Source organism: Oncorhynchus nerka, linkage group LG6, assembly GCF_034236695.1.
Source record: "Oncorhynchus nerka isolate Pitt River linkage group LG6, Oner_Uvic_2.0, whole genome shotgun sequence".
Lineage (NCBI taxonomy): Eukaryota > Metazoa > Chordata > Actinopteri > Salmoniformes > Salmonidae > Oncorhynchus > Oncorhynchus nerka.
In genome coordinates, this window is record NC_088401.1 from 57,835,068 (window position 1) to 57,850,467 (window position 15,400).

The 15,400-nt window shown below is 41.1% G+C and overlaps 1 protein-coding gene and 1 pseudogene across 2 annotated transcripts; one reads left to right on the forward strand and one right to left on the reverse strand.

The window, feature by feature from the left end:
• The first annotated feature begins 32 nt into the window (after nucleotides 1–32).
• LOC115130739 (nitric oxide-associated protein 1-like) lies at nucleotides 33–6,698 on the forward strand (annotated as a pseudogene).
• On the reverse strand, nucleotides 4,591–12,729 carry LOC115130738 (RE1-silencing transcription factor B-like). Of its 2 annotated transcripts, XM_029662158.2 has the most exons (4): nucleotides 12,590–12,729; nucleotides 9,930–10,846; nucleotides 9,749–9,832; nucleotides 4,591–9,387 (listed from the first exon to the last, which is right to left on the reverse strand). In XM_029662158.2, the coding sequence occupies exons 2-4, from the start codon at nucleotides 10,834–10,836 to the stop codon at nucleotides 7,406–7,408; spliced, it is 2,973 nt and encodes a 990-aa protein (XP_029518018.1). In that variant the 5' UTR covers nucleotides 10,837–10,846; nucleotides 12,590–12,729; the 3' UTR covers nucleotides 4,591–7,405. The 2 variants fall into 2 exon arrangements, with proteins under 2 accessions (XP_029518018.1, XP_064875806.1); XM_065019734.1 differs by lacking the exon at nucleotides 12,590–12,729 and having other exon boundaries at nucleotides 9,930–10,899.
• Nucleotides 12,730–15,400: the final 2,671 nt, after the last annotated feature.

Consider the following 15,400-nt stretch of genomic DNA (forward strand, 5'->3'; position numbering starts at 1 on the left):
ACGTAAATAAACAACATTTCCACCAACGTCAGTTCCGTCAGGATATACATGGAGTTTTGGTTGCAGCAACTCACATGTGTAATGGATTTAAACTACAGCTTCACAGACTAGATATTTCGCTGGATGTATAAAAATGAAGCGTCCGCTTGGCGTTTCCACTCATGACCAAATATGGTCGTGATAGGAAGCCCCCGGCAGTGGGGGAAGATGAAACGAGCTGGATTTCGCCGACACTCTGCAAATGTTTTCATCGATCAAACATTTGATCTCAATACCGTTTTCTGTTCCCAAAACTATAATCTGTTTTGAACAGAGTGGACTTCGTTTTGTGGACTTTACCCTTTGCAAAAGTTTTTAAAAATCGCGTTTAGAAGGAGTGCAAAGACGAATTGAATTATTGCGCACGTGCACTTCACAGAGTATGCGTTCCCTAACGAAAATATGCAGATGATACTAGAACGCGCCAATAGAATCTCGCTAGCTCGTGCTTGGCTATACCCACCTCCTGCTTGCTCTGCGCACAATAACTAATTTGTTCCCGTTGGAAAAGACAGGCTGTAGAAAAGACGTGCTGTGGTACATCTTGGTTTAGTTATACACATTTTTGATAGTTCAGTTAGGGGCGGTAATGACTGACAACCGCCGTTAAACTCCACCAAAGAGGAAGAAGCAACAGCTCATGTTGTTATTCAAGGTGATGTTATCATTGTTTAATGTATGGTTCAATTGTGTTACTTTGTAAAGATGTATAAATTGTTGCCACCCCCATTACGGGAAATAGTTACATGTACATGTTTTCGACATCTATCAATTCCATGTCTATCTGTAAACCAAAGTACCAAATCGATCTCATCACCTCTACCAAGGCACTATATGTCTGTGTTTGAAGGAAACATGTTCCATCATAAACTCCCTTTTGTATTGGATGACCAGTGGTGGAAAAAGTACCCAATTGTCATAGTTGAGTAAAGATACCTTAATAGAAAATTACTCAAGTGAAAGTCAAACAGTAAAATAATACTTGAGTAAAAGTCTGAAAGAATTTGGTTTGAAATATACCTAAGTATCAAAAGTAAAAGTATACATCTTTTCAAATTCCTTATATAAAGCAAACCAGGTGTAACCATTTTCTTGTTTTTTAAATTTACGTATAGCCAGGGGCATGCTCCAACATTCAGTATTTTATACAAACTAAGCATGTGTTTAGTGAGTCTGCCCGATCTGAGGCAGTAGTGATGTTCTCTTAATAAGTGTGTGAATTAGACAATTTTCCTGTCCTGCTAACCATTCAAAATGCAACGAGTACTTTTGGGTGTCAGGGGAAATGTATGGAGTAAAAAGTACATCATTTTCTTTAGGTATGTAGTGAAGTACAGATACCCAAAAAACTCCTTAAGTTGTACTTTCAGAGGTCAGGCTCTGAGAAGCAGCAGAGAACTCTGGAGCAACAGCTGTGGTCATTGAAAGATGGGACCAAAGTGGCGACAGCTAGCCCCGATTCTCTCATGGAGTTTCGTGATATAGACTTTCTTCTCGAGGAAACAAGCAAAAGGACGGAAAATAAAATCTATGGTACGCTAGATATGGAGGATTGACACCTGTTGCAACGGATGTGGCGCAGTCATGCACTGCACCTGATGTGGCAGGCTATCTACCAAGTGAGAAGTATAAACTTTTGCTAGAGGAAAAGGAATTGAAAAAAGGCATTTGTCATCGTTGTTACTTGCTCACACACCACCAAAAGGCATTGACTGTCAAGATGTCCAAGGAGGAATATCTGGATATAGTCTGCAGGGTAAAATCAGAGAAAGCCTTGGTACTGTTCATCGTGGATCTCCTGGACATCCCGTACTCCATAGTACCAGACTTGCTATAGCTTGTTAAGGAAAACAAACACATAGTGGTTCTGGGTAATAAAGTGGACTTGCTCCCTGGAGACTGAAAACTACTTGCAAAATATGAAATGTCAGCTTTCCCAGTACTGTGCTGGTGTAGGCATTTCCAGTGATAATATCAAAGATACCCCCTTCATTAGAACCAAAACAGAATATGGCATAGAAAATCAAATCTCCAGAGATTGTGGAAGTACAATGGAGACGTGTATCTAGCGGGAATGGCCAACACGGGGAAATTCACAATGTTTAACACTCTACTGGAGTCAGACTACTGCAAATCCAGAGCCTCGGATGTGATCCACAAAGCCACCATATCTCCATGGCCTGGTAAGATGGAGCTCTGCCCAGCCTGCATGTTATCCACAGTTACTATAAGATACATTATGATTCATGGAACACTCTTCTTTGTCTATTGTTGCTGCAATCATTAGTCTTGAATGAGCTTCACATTCCAACCACTTTTACAGTCACATTGATGGAGGGTTTGAATCAGACTTACATTTGTTGATTTAAAAGTCTCTAAAATGTAGATTTTCTTCATTTTACTTTCAAATGTAATATTATCCAAAGATATAATGCCGAACCTTCTGAAGTTCCCCATCATTAACCCCATTCGGTACTGCATGTTCAGGAGGTCCTAGAGTGCCTCCAAGCAGACGGAGAGTGATATCTCCACAGGAGCTCAAGCGACTGGAACAGTTCAGCAAGCAGGGCTACCGAGTCGGTAAGAGATTGGTGTTGGCTGTTGGTGACAGAACTGGTGGTAACCCCACAGGGCAACCTAAATACCAGGGGTTCGAAATGGACATCCCATGCAGCTCAACCCTTGTTGTTAATGGTTTGCATGGTTACTCATTGTAATGTAAGCTAATTATTTAAAAAAATCCTATGTTGATTTAGGTAGTATTGGGAGGACGTTCCGGACCGTCGTAGAATCCAAAAGAGGCCTGATACAGTCTGACAAGGATTGACAAGGAGGAGAAAGACCGTACTCTTTTCAACCCTTCTCCAGATGTGGGCTTGACGCTCAACGAACTGAAAGATGCCCACTGGCTCTATGACACCCCTGGCATCATGAAGGAGCATGACGTGAGCTACATTCTGCTTGGCGCCACTGCTGGCTGTTACGCCGGGCTAAAACGACTTCAATGTGGCCAGTATAATTGTTGTCTCATAGATTACAGTGCAGCTCATAATGGAACCCTGTACCTTCCTAATTGAAAATGGCGTGTATACATGTTGTAGCTGTTCACTAGCACTAGGAGAGAACACTGCGGACTAATTAATACCACTCCACTTAGTTTCCCTTCTGATGCAAGATGGTTGGTAGATACAAAAAGTACCTTTCCATGTCCTCTGGGGGAACAAGGTGTGTCTTTTCTATTTATCCTATTACTAGGCTATACCACAAAGTATAATTTGCACAAGCAGGATGCCATGATACATTTATGCACACTGCAATAGAACAGAATTATCTATAAAGTGGTCACTGCAGTAGATTTATGATTGGTTTATTATTGCATTGTACCGCTCTGTTCGTGCCCACACAAGCCATCGTACGCAGGACGTTTGTGTTGAAAACTGTAATGTTGCTGTTCCTGGGAGCTCTAGGACGAATTGATTACCTTCAGGTGAATGCCTTCTTTCATTATTAAACTTTGACATCAAAACAATGGTGCACACTTTTGTCTTTATGACAGACATATTATTAACTGCTGGTTCTTAGTCATTGCTTCTAACCGAGTCTCAATTCACATCACCAGTGTGGACAAGGCTGACCGCATCTATCAGAAGCATGCTGGTCAAATCCTGCTGGGGTTAAGTTGATGCTGCTTGCTCTACTCTACTCAGTTAATAAATTAAAATCTCTTTCTCAAGTGCTACTACAAACACATTTACAAATAATGTAATCAACATGAAGAACTGTGTGAATAGGTACCAATGGGTTGAGAAGAACCCATGAAGGAATTCCCCCCTCTAGTCTCCAAAGAGTTTGAGCTGAAGGGGCAGGGCTTTCAGAAAGCCAGCCCTGATATTAAGATGTCCTCTGTGGGTAATACACACATAATTACAAATTGATCAACCAGATGGCCCAAGATTGTCCTTTTTTCAAAAGAGGCAGGTGCTACTGATACATTTATTCTGTTCTTAGGTTGGGTGGCAGTGACAGGAGTGGAGGGGAACCGTTTCCTGCTGCGTGCCCATGCTCCAGAGGGTACAGGGCTCTCCTTGAGTAGTCCACCTCTACTCCCCAACATCGTTAATCCTGAAGGGAGAGCACATCAACACATCAGTCTGTTGCTTATAAGACCAGGAAACCCCAGGGCCTGGTGGACACCAGCCTGTCCTATATAGGTGCAGAGGCTCAATTTGAAGAAAAAATTATGTGCGTAAAATCTAAATGGAACAACATGCATTTTCAAACGGCTTTTTGTACTCAATGTCTAATGTTGATACCGTACTTTAAGCTTGTGGATGGTTTTCAGCTCTGGGTTTTTGCAACATTGTAAATGTAATGATTGTAAATACCCTACATATAAACAGCTGTCGTTATTTATCGATGTGTAGGCTGCTTAAATTTACATTGCTTTCATTACATTTAGACAGCAGGCACCTTTAGTGTAATATATTATTAAACATATCAGTAACTGCTGAAAAGGTAAGAAATGGGAAGGAATCACACACCAACAATACCTCTGGATAGTAGGCCAACTTTTATTAAAAAGTGTAGAGCAGAAAATGGTACAGGATGCTTTGTTTTAAACTGCACAAAATGGTTTTTAAAACAGCCAATTGTTTTCAAAAAGTCTTAGGGACAATGGCCAATAACTCCCCACTTTGGTGAAGGTATTAATAGAAGTTAGTTGTCAATTATTATATTGAAAGAGTACATTTCTTCACTAACTGCAAATGACAGGTATAAGCTAACAGTAAAAAAAATAGCCTGGGCATGTATTTGCTTTAATCGCTGAACACAACCGGCGCTTATTTGAGCCAGGCTTCTATTTCCTAATGCACACAGCTTTTCCTCAATAAAATGTTGTAAAGACTACCACACTGTTTGTGACCAGTATAAACATAACAAATCCATCGCAGATCAGACTAGCAAAGGCTGCATATCAAACACCCCAAATTCACCCTTCAGCAACATGAATTTAATGTAGTTTTTTCTTTTTGGTGGCGACATGGCTAGCAACAATGACAGAATAAAAATAAATAATTAATGCACATGGGAATATCGTAAGCAATTCATTAGACCCGGGAATTCATTTGAAACATGCGTTTATTTGCTGAAATGTGTGCCGATTCCCAGCTATTAAAATGAACAGGCGGCTGGCAATTTGAGACTCAGCATTTAATTGAAGTTTTACGGTACATAGGATTACAATATGTGAATGCAACATGGTTACAATGACTGAAATACAGTTCTTATCCACTAACAAGCACAATACAGTAAGTGAACAAAGAGATAAAAGGTGTACATTTACAGTGCTACGGAATCTAACTGTCTAGATAGGGTTCCCTGGGAAACTGCATTTATAGACCGGTTCAAGAGCACTAAATTGGACCAGTTTCCCAGGGAACCCTGGTATAGTCTGTTCCTTCCAATAGTCAGGATACTCAAGACATACATCTTTATAATTCTATATCTTCTCACTTTGGCATCACACCCAAAATATATTGCACTGAATTTACTAAGAGTACACATGGCATATTTTTTTTATTAGCTCAGTCTAACAATCACCTCATAGTACAGAAAACTAAATGCATATGAATGAAGTATTTCACAGGCTACGCTTTGGAAGTACAATTCTGTAAAAACAGATGAGTGGGGTAATAAAAACAGCAACAGTCAGAGAAATCAAACAATTACAACTAAACCTCAAGGAATGGTTATAAAGATAGACATGATGTAACAACAATATACTTGAAATCAGAGCTCTTACAGTGTACAAAGAATGTGACTCAATTAACAGAAACCTACACTGTTAATATGCAAAAACATAAAATACTGATTGTCGAAGGCACTGAAGAGTAAAAAAAAATGTAGAACTACGGGCATCTTCGCAGGCTCAACTGTAAAAAAAATTAAAATATCTTTGGACTTTTTCTGAAATCAGATACAAAACTGATAATGGTGTGTTCACAAACTTCCATTTCACAACTTGTTTTCAATGTTAGCTGTCTATTCTGTCAGTGATAGCAACATAGTATCTGTTTTATACCACCCAGAAAAACTCTATCCATATCTAAAGTTCTAGAGGGATACAAATGTCAAGGTCCAGTAGGCTGACACTAGGAACACCCTACCTTCCACAGAGTTGTGCATTTATTAATGAGTAGTATGAGTTTTTTTGTATGACTACATTTACTTGGATATTCAAAAAGTGACAACATATTTCAAACATTAACTCAAGAAACAATTCTATACACATCTCGCCACCATTGTACCGGATGAACCAAAAAAAAACTCAATTTCATAGTTCATCAATTTGAGTGTAAGTCAAGTTTTTTTGTAATTAAGAGTTTTATAATTAGTCCATTGTGAAGATTGGTCATTGATTTATACAATGTTTAAAAAAAAAATCTCTATTGATGTTGTCAATAAAAAAGACAAATTAAAGTAGTTGTCAAGTGCTCCCTAAATGGTGGAGTAGACAACTTACACGTGTGCCGACTTTGAACATGCAGCCCTCTTCCCCATTTAGGGCACAGACCACTTCACTGGAGTGGACTCACACAACAGGACCACCTGGGTCCTTCTAATATAATCCCCGTGTGAATGAAGGGGTTTCTTTGGTACTTCATTGAAAAAGTGTACCACTTCCTTTCATAATAGATGTACTATTGTTGTTCAACAGGGCTGATGGATAAAAATACAAAAAACTGGTGCAACTCGTCTCTTGGTGGCTTCTTCTAATATAGAAACTCAACCGGCAAGGTGTAGCGATTTCTTGACTATCAACCACTATATATGTAAGATATATACAATGCTATTTGATTTTAGATACCAGTAGTTGAATAACCATATGAGATTTACAAGTATTCTGAGATTTACAAGCAACAAAATTAATATCCCATATTTTCTTTGATGGGTGTTTCAGCCAAATGCCAAACAATGACATTTTTGGGGGGGGGCACTTCACGTATTAACTCACATATCCTTTATGATTTAAATTAAAGGCATCCCATCATGTTTGAAAACAAGAACTGTAGAATTAATAGTCAAAATGTCTGGGAACCAATCCGTGAAAGCCCAGACACCAATAATCAAATTAACTAGTCGGCCTAAAACTGTATTACAATGGCTGTCACAGAGTTTTAGGCATACCATATAATATTTTATACAGTACTTACTAGTGAGCACTAATGCAAGGTAACTGAATATGTAGTGTCAACATGTTTACACAGACAATTATGTTTTATAACAGGTAGAAAGGGTCAAACAAAAATACACTGCTGAAACTGATTAAAATGGGATAAATCAAAGCCCCCTGCTCTGCAGTCACTCACTGGTCCAGCTTGGATGCATTGTCAAGATAGTACACATTCACCAGGTGGCGATTCAGGTGCCGACGGTACTCCACCTCCAAGGGGAAGGTACGGTCGCAGAAAATACACATGTGACTCTTGAGTTCAGTTGGAGTCGGAATCTCTTCTGTGGGAGTTTCAGGGTCATTGGCCAGTTTGCCGGCGGCAGCGGCCAGTCCGTTGAGCCCCGAGTCGTCGCTGCCCTCCGAGGCGCTATCACTGATCTCACTTCCTCCGTCATGGCTGTGGATGCCCTCGTCCTCTTCAGTTTCGGTAGGCTTTCCTCTTGGCCTAGGGAGCTCCAGGGAGGGTGTTGTTGGTGTTGATGGTTCTCCCTGTGGCCGTCTGAAATCGGGAGAGCCGTCAATTTCTGTGGGAGATGGGGACTCGTCTTCAGGAGTAGGAGTTTCCTCTGAATGGTCGGCGACCTTAGCCTGCTCAGTCTGTGGAGTTGTGTCCTGAGATGTAGAGGTATGCATTGCGGGGACAGTCTCCTGATCAGACGCCTTCTGCTCTCCCTGTAAAACCGTTGGCTGAAGCTTTGTAGCTGGACCCTTTTTGTTTTCAGGGAGGCTAATAGGGTTCTCAATGATGGAACAACCCTTGTTCTCACTGGAAGCCTCGGTCTCTTCATAGCTTGCTTCTGTCTTGTTGCTCTTTTTCACAGTCGAGTTTATAATCTGGTTTGCTGGGTTCTCCTGTTCTGACACTGGGCAAGGCTCAGTCGTCATGCTTTGGCGGATACTGGCTTTTGATTGTGACTTGTGACCAGCCTTGATTTTTAACCGTTTGGCCTTTATGTTGGTGCGGGGCTCTTCAGGAGATTCCTTCATTGATAAGTCCAAGGCCTCTGCAGCCTTTCTCTTTAGCGGCTTCGTCCTGCTCTTCTCTCCCTGTTTTTCCACTGGTGCGTCCAGACTTTGAGGTGCTTTTGCAACAGTCTTATCAACCACTTTCTTAATTTTTTTAGAAGGACTCTTCTTAGATTTAGTTGTGTTTTTGTTCTCTTTTCCTTCACTCTCATTCTTCAGTGTTCCCAGCTGCTCTTTTTTCTCCTTCTCCAGCTTCTTGTTTTCCTCCTTCACTTTCTCCATATTCTCCCTCTCCAGCATGTCTTTCTCTAACGTCTCCTTGACCGATTTCTCCTTCTCAACATCGTCCTCTTCCAATCTCGCCTTTTGAACTTTTTCCACAGTTTCCTTTATTTCACTCTTATCCTGAACACTCGTTTTCCCCTTCATCTGTTTTTTGGGACGTCTCTTAACTTTATAACCTGTGGTTTGAACTGCAGCTGCTGTCTCCTTCAGGGTAACATGCTGCTTTGTTTTCTCACTGCTCATCTCTGTACTCTTGCGTTTCAGTGTTACCTTTTTCTCTGCCTTGTCCTTTGCCTTTTTAGGTGTCTCTTTGACAGGGGAGACACAACATTTCTTGTGGGTCTTGTCTGTTGCTACACTTTCTGCAGCTTGAAGAGGGCCGGGATTGCTGCTCTTCTTGGTTGAGAGATTGATATGGCTTGATTGTTTATCAGCTCCAGAGATCTCTGGTCTCTCCTCCATGTCCTCCTCCTCATCATCAATTGCAGACAGCTCAAACTTTGCAATTCCATTCACGATGGTGTACTCATCAGCGAATTCATCAGAATCAGGTTTCTTGACACGCAGCTTGACCTTTGACACATCCATTGCAATCTGTGGGCAGCCGGGATGTCTGGATTTGATGTGATACTGCAGGTTACACTTCTTGGAAGCGGCGTACTTGCAGACAGGACAAAGGAACTGACGCGGGTTGAGGTGGAGCTCCACATGCTTCTTGTAGTTGCTGCGATCAGCCGTCTTGTATGGACAGTGGGGGCAGCACAGGGGCTTGGGCCCATTGTGAACCTGTCTGGAATGGCGTGTCACCTCATGCTGATTGGCAGCCAGGTAGTTGCAGCGGTCACATTTGAAAGGCCTTTCACCTGTCAAGAAAAGCAATGTGGAAAATGCTCAGGTTACAGACATTTTAACTGATATTAAACTTCAATGGGAACACTGGCTCACATTTCATGCAGGGAAGATGGACCAGAGTAAGGAGAGACAAGCAACAATTACAGGTCGAACACTAAGCATCTCACAGCACGTATCGCAAACCACTTTACCGTTCTTATCCAAAACCATCTGCTCCAGCGAATGCAACAAAGGAGAAAAAGTTGACTATGAGAGGAAAGCAAAACAGAGACCTATATCTATGCACAATCAATTATGTGTGTAATTTCTGCTACATGCTAGAAATATGTACCATCAGGCTTTTTTGTCATCTAGCCTGTGTTAGACACTCACCCGAGTGGGTTCTCATATGCCTGGTAAGATGGGTCTTCTGGGAGCTTGAGTACTCACAGTACGGACATCGAAAAGGACGCTCCCCTACAGCAGCAAAAACAGAGTTAGCTATACTGTTAAAAACACTCATATGTTGACCATTAAGTGCATTCTTGGAGTGAAAAGGTTCTGTTTGACATACCTGTGTGGGTGCGGATATGCTGCACGTAGTTGTTCTTACGGTCCGAGAAATAGCAGCACTGGTTGCAGGTGAAGAGCTTACTGGGGAAATGGTTCCTGAGGTGCTTCCTCCAGTGGTACTGGCTGACGGTGGTATAAGTGCAGATGGTGCATTTGTAGACCCTCTGGTCGTCGCCCTCCTTTTCGTGGTGCTTGAGGTGAGCCATGTAATGGTCGTAGCGGTTGGTGTTGTAGCCGCAGCGCTCACAGCGGATCACCCCTTTGTTGTTGGCCCCACCATCACCGCTCTCCGCCTCTTGATCTGGTCCCGCTAAAGTCTCTTTTGCCCGTGCCTTGTCCCCCTCCACGCGTTTCACCACGATCATCCTATTGGCGCTGTGGATTTGGATGTGGGTTACAAACTCCTCCTCTCGCTGGGCCTGGTAGTTGCAGGGTTTACAGAAGAAGGGTTTCTTCTTCTTAGCTGACTCCATGATCATGCCCAGAGGGGTAGAAGGGGTAAAAGGGGTGGGAGGGCTAGAAGGGCGCTGTTCAGAGGGTTTGGACAGGTCCAGCCCTTCTTCCTCTTCTACTTCATTGTCAATCTCCTCAACATGGGAAAGGGCCACCCGTGGAGACTCTGGGTAGTCTACAATACACATCTCTCTCTCATGGCTATCGTAACTGTATCTGATGATGTTCTCGTCTTCACTATCGGAGTAGCTGCTGCTGCCGACGGTTTGAAGCTCCATCATCTCCTTCCCTTCTGTTGGATTTTCACAGGCTACGTTGGCGAGCATGACCAGCTGTGGGGCCGGCAGCTCATTCTGTGGAAGCTCAGCCAACCCCTGGGCATCCTCCACCATGGGCATGCCAGCTGAGGTGGCATACATGACCAACCCCATTGGATATACCGTCTGAGAAGCCATGCTGGGAGGGCTGTGGTTGTGGGGGAGGAGAGCAGAACCAGAGGTCATGGTCATTGATCAAACAACTTCAAATAAGATATGTTAAATTACATTTGTTTTCATTACAGAACTAACATTTTTGTAGTAGTAGTCACAGAGAGTATGAGTTTTAACAGGCCTTTAATTCAGGACTTCATCAATCTTTTGAACGTTTATCACATAGGCCACAGTCACACATCAGTCCCAAGTCATCAAAATTATATGGCCTGCAAGTTTTCCAAGCAACTACCAACCAGGGACATACCATGTAAGGTAATGTCACTGTTCCTTCTCTGAATTAGTAATTTGGAATTCATATCATAGTTGGAAAGTGCAGGATGTTTTTATAATAATCCAGGAATGGTGGACACAATAAAGAAAAAACAAATGTCATCAATCCAAGTGTCAAAATAAATAAAAGGGAAGTATGCTAAACCTATACAATTTCAGAACACTTTCATCATGTAATTGATTCCTTATCTAGATTTATTAATGTCTTCATGCAGTCTGCTGTACATATCAATGTGATGAACCAGTATATAACAGATGACAATGTTGTATCTATTCTTAATTTGTAAAAAAATAATATTTATCCAGACTATTTCATACTTAAAATGTAACCAATTAAATAAAAAATAAAATAGTTTTCCCCCCCATAAATATATTTAAATGTTTAGCACAAAACTACCAAGAATATCCCACCACTTCAAAATGTATGTTTCATAACTTCATTGTGGACCTACGTCATGTATTTTACTTTAACACAGTGCCTTGGGAAACCCCATAGTGTCCTAGTCCTGTGTTTGCATGCACAGAAATGTGTGTTCGGCCATTTTGAAACAGCACCACCAACTTGGTCGACAGCGCCCAAAAACTACAGTAGCCTGCCCTACATTCTAACTAGTACGCAGAGAAAATAAGAAATGGGTTGTATGATCTCAATGCGAAACAAAATATATAGTTATAATTGACATAAATGGTAATGATGACCAAATACGTAAAACAAATCAAAAATAAACGTTTTACATGTCTTTACTTTCTAACTATGAGACAAAGTGTATAGACATACTTTGTCACCGTGCTGGTATTACAATAATCAAACTGAATACAATATGACTTGCAAAATAACATGTAATTGACTGCGTTATAGTCTATGTATAGTTGTAAACAAGGACTTGACCTCAGCAATACAAAGCAGAAAGTTGCAACAAAAAAAGCTACAGTAAAGGTTTGGGCGTGGAGAAGACAATTATTTATTTAACAAATGGATCGATTGTAGTTAAAACGTACTTTTACCAACAATAGTATTCCACAAATCGCCATGCAAACTTGCCACGACAGGCAGAGAATGTCGCTGTCCAGCAAGGCCCTCAAAACTTCACTCGGAAAACTAGTTTTGCGGAAGAGCAAACTCCGAACAAAACGAGGTTGTTAACTTGTAAACTCTTGAAAAATGTAGCGATAATGAGTGTTGTTCGTTTTACTTAAAAAATGTATATATATATATATATATATCACAAATAAAGTTTGGCGTGTAAACACTTAGAAAGTTAAGAACAGCGTTATGTTAGCCATGGTCCTGATATTCGTGCTGAAATCAGCCCTGGACAGCGCCTCTCCCTTTCAACAACCCCCACACTGCCTCCATTTTCAAAACTGTTCGTCAAAGTTAGTTTGTTTCACAAATTAAAACAATAGACAACAAATCTGTTAATTCCTAAATTAAACAACTCACCGTATATATGTATCCACTCCTTGTCGGTATTCGGTCTATATTATCGATGTAATAGTACACAAACTATTCACGGAAGAAGTTTCCACACATTCCTACACATCGGCCTGGCTCCGTCTGTTTGCATGGATGGCTGACGTCAGCGCCAGCTAGTGTTTCTTCCGGGGGCTTCTTCTTTCCAAATCCCAATGTTCCAAATGGCCATACAATCTAGCAATCCGGCTAATATTAATCATTATGAGTTGATTTTTTTCATTTAGAAACGTTTTTGGCAAAAATGTATTCCTCTTATATATAAATTAAACTAATATTAAACTAATATAGACTGGGGCAAAAAAGTATTTAGTCAGCCACCAATTGTGCAAGTTCTCCCACTTAAAAAGATGAGAGGCCTGTAATTTTCATCATAGGTACACTTCAACTATGACAGACAAAATTAGAAGGGAAAAAAATCCAGAAAATCACATTGTAGGATTTTTTATGATTTTATTTGCAAATTATGGTGGAAAATAAGTATTTGGTCACCTACAAACAAGCAAGATTTCTGGCTCTCACAGACCTGTAACTTCTTCTTTAAGAGGCTCCTTCCTCCACTCATTACCTGTATTAATGGCACCTGTTTGAACTTGTTATCAGTATAAAAGACACCTGTCCACAAACTCAAACAGTCACACTCCAAACTCCACTATGGCCAAGACCAAAGAGCTGTCAAAGGACACCAGAAACAAAATTGTAGACCTGCACCAGGCTGGGAAGACTGAATCTGCAATAGGTAAGCAGCTTGGTTTGAAGAAATCAACTGTGGGAGCAATTATTAGGAAATGGAAGACATACAAGACCACTGATAATCTCCCTCGATCTGGGGCTCCACGCAAGATCTCACCCCGTGGGGTCAAAATGATCACAAAAAAATCCCAGAACCACACGGGGGGACCTAGAAAATCACCTGCAGAGAGCTGGGACCAAAGTAACAAAGCCTACCATCAGTAACACACTACGCCGCCAGGGACTCAAATCCTGCAGTGCCAGACGTGTCCCCCTGCTTAAGCCAGTACATGTCCAGGCCCGTCTGAAGTTTGCTAGAGAGCATTTGGATGATCCAGAAGAAGATTGGGAGAATGTCATATGGTCAGATGAAACCAAAATATAATTTTTGGGTAAAAACTCAACTCGTCGTGTTTGGAGGACAAAGAATGCTGAGTTACATCCAAAGAACACCATACCTACTGTGAAGCATGGGGGTGGAAACATCATGCTTTGGGGCTGTTTATCTGCAAAGGGACCAGGACGACTGATCCGTGTAAAGGAAAGAATGAATGGGGTCATGTATCGTGAGATTTTGAGTGAAAACCTCCTTCCATCAGCAAGGGCATTGAAGATGAAACGTGGCTGGGTCTTTCAGCATGACAATGATCCCAAACACACCGCCCGGGCAACGAAGGAGTGGCTTCGTAAGAAGCATTTCAAGGTCCTGGAGTGGCCTAGCCAGTCTCCAGATCTCAACCCCTTAGAAAACTTTTTTGAGGGAGTTGAAAGTGTTGCCCAGCAACAGCCCCAAAACATCACTGCTCTAGAGGACATCTGCATGGAGGAATGGGCCAAAAGACCAGCAACAGTGTGTGAAAACCTTGTGAAGACTTACAGAAAACGTTTGACCTCTGTCATTGCCAACAAAGGGTATAAAACAAAGTATTGAGATAAACGTTTGTTATTGACCAAATACTTATTTTCCACCATAATTTGCAAATAAATTCATTAAAAATCCAACAATGTGATTTTCTGGATTTCTTTTCTCATTCGTCTGTCTTAGTTGAAGTGTACCTATGATGAAAATTACAGGCCTCTCTCATCTTTTTAAGTGGGAGAACTTGCACAATTGGTGGCTGACTAAATACTTTTTTGCCCCACTGTATATATATATATATATATATATATATATATATATTACACTGGGGGGCTAATTAGCTATCTAGAATGCTCGGAACACTTGCGTGTAATGGAAGAAGGCCGCCAGAAATGTCTAAGCTGCAACTGTGATAAAGCCAGTTTAAACAGTGTACAGTAAGTGTATATTTTGCATTTCTGAAATTATTTTGATGTGATATGAAAGTAAAGGGCTGTACTGAGAATCAATTCACGTTTAGATGGAGTATTTGGCTGTTTTGGCTGCCAGAGCCAGTCTACCTCTGAAAATAATATGTTAAATCCTTGGACCTTAAGGAGTAACGGTAGGCTCCTTAAGAGTACATATTGGGTTACATACAATGTCTACTGCTATTCACATCATTCCCAATAATACAATCACGAATGTAACATTATAATGACATATAAAGAAATTTCACAAGTCAAAGTACAACGATTTTTGCATAATTCATGATGTGTTTTAAATCTTCACATTGTCGGCTTCACAACAAACAGTTGACAGCTCCAGCACCCTGATAATGCCACATTATCAGATGGTCTCATGATTTAATTCACCATACCTGGGTTGGCTGGTCTGGTTATCTCCCCAAAACAGTCCTTAAACATTGTTTACATGATGTGTAATATATACATACAGAATGTGTAGTTTTTAGATCAGTATAAGGGGAGAAAATAGCTTAATCTTCCTGTTTCTGTGTTTTATTACTAGGTATACTGGGGAAAACCCACACTGACCATGGGGAAAGAGCTATTGCATAAATTCCACAATGCAGGTTTGATTGAATTCTGTCCACACCAATATAATATAATACCTGGAAGGGATGGTTCAAGTGATGCCCATCCTTCTGTGTGACCTCTGTATGTGGGGAATGTTTCAGGAGAGGATCTACC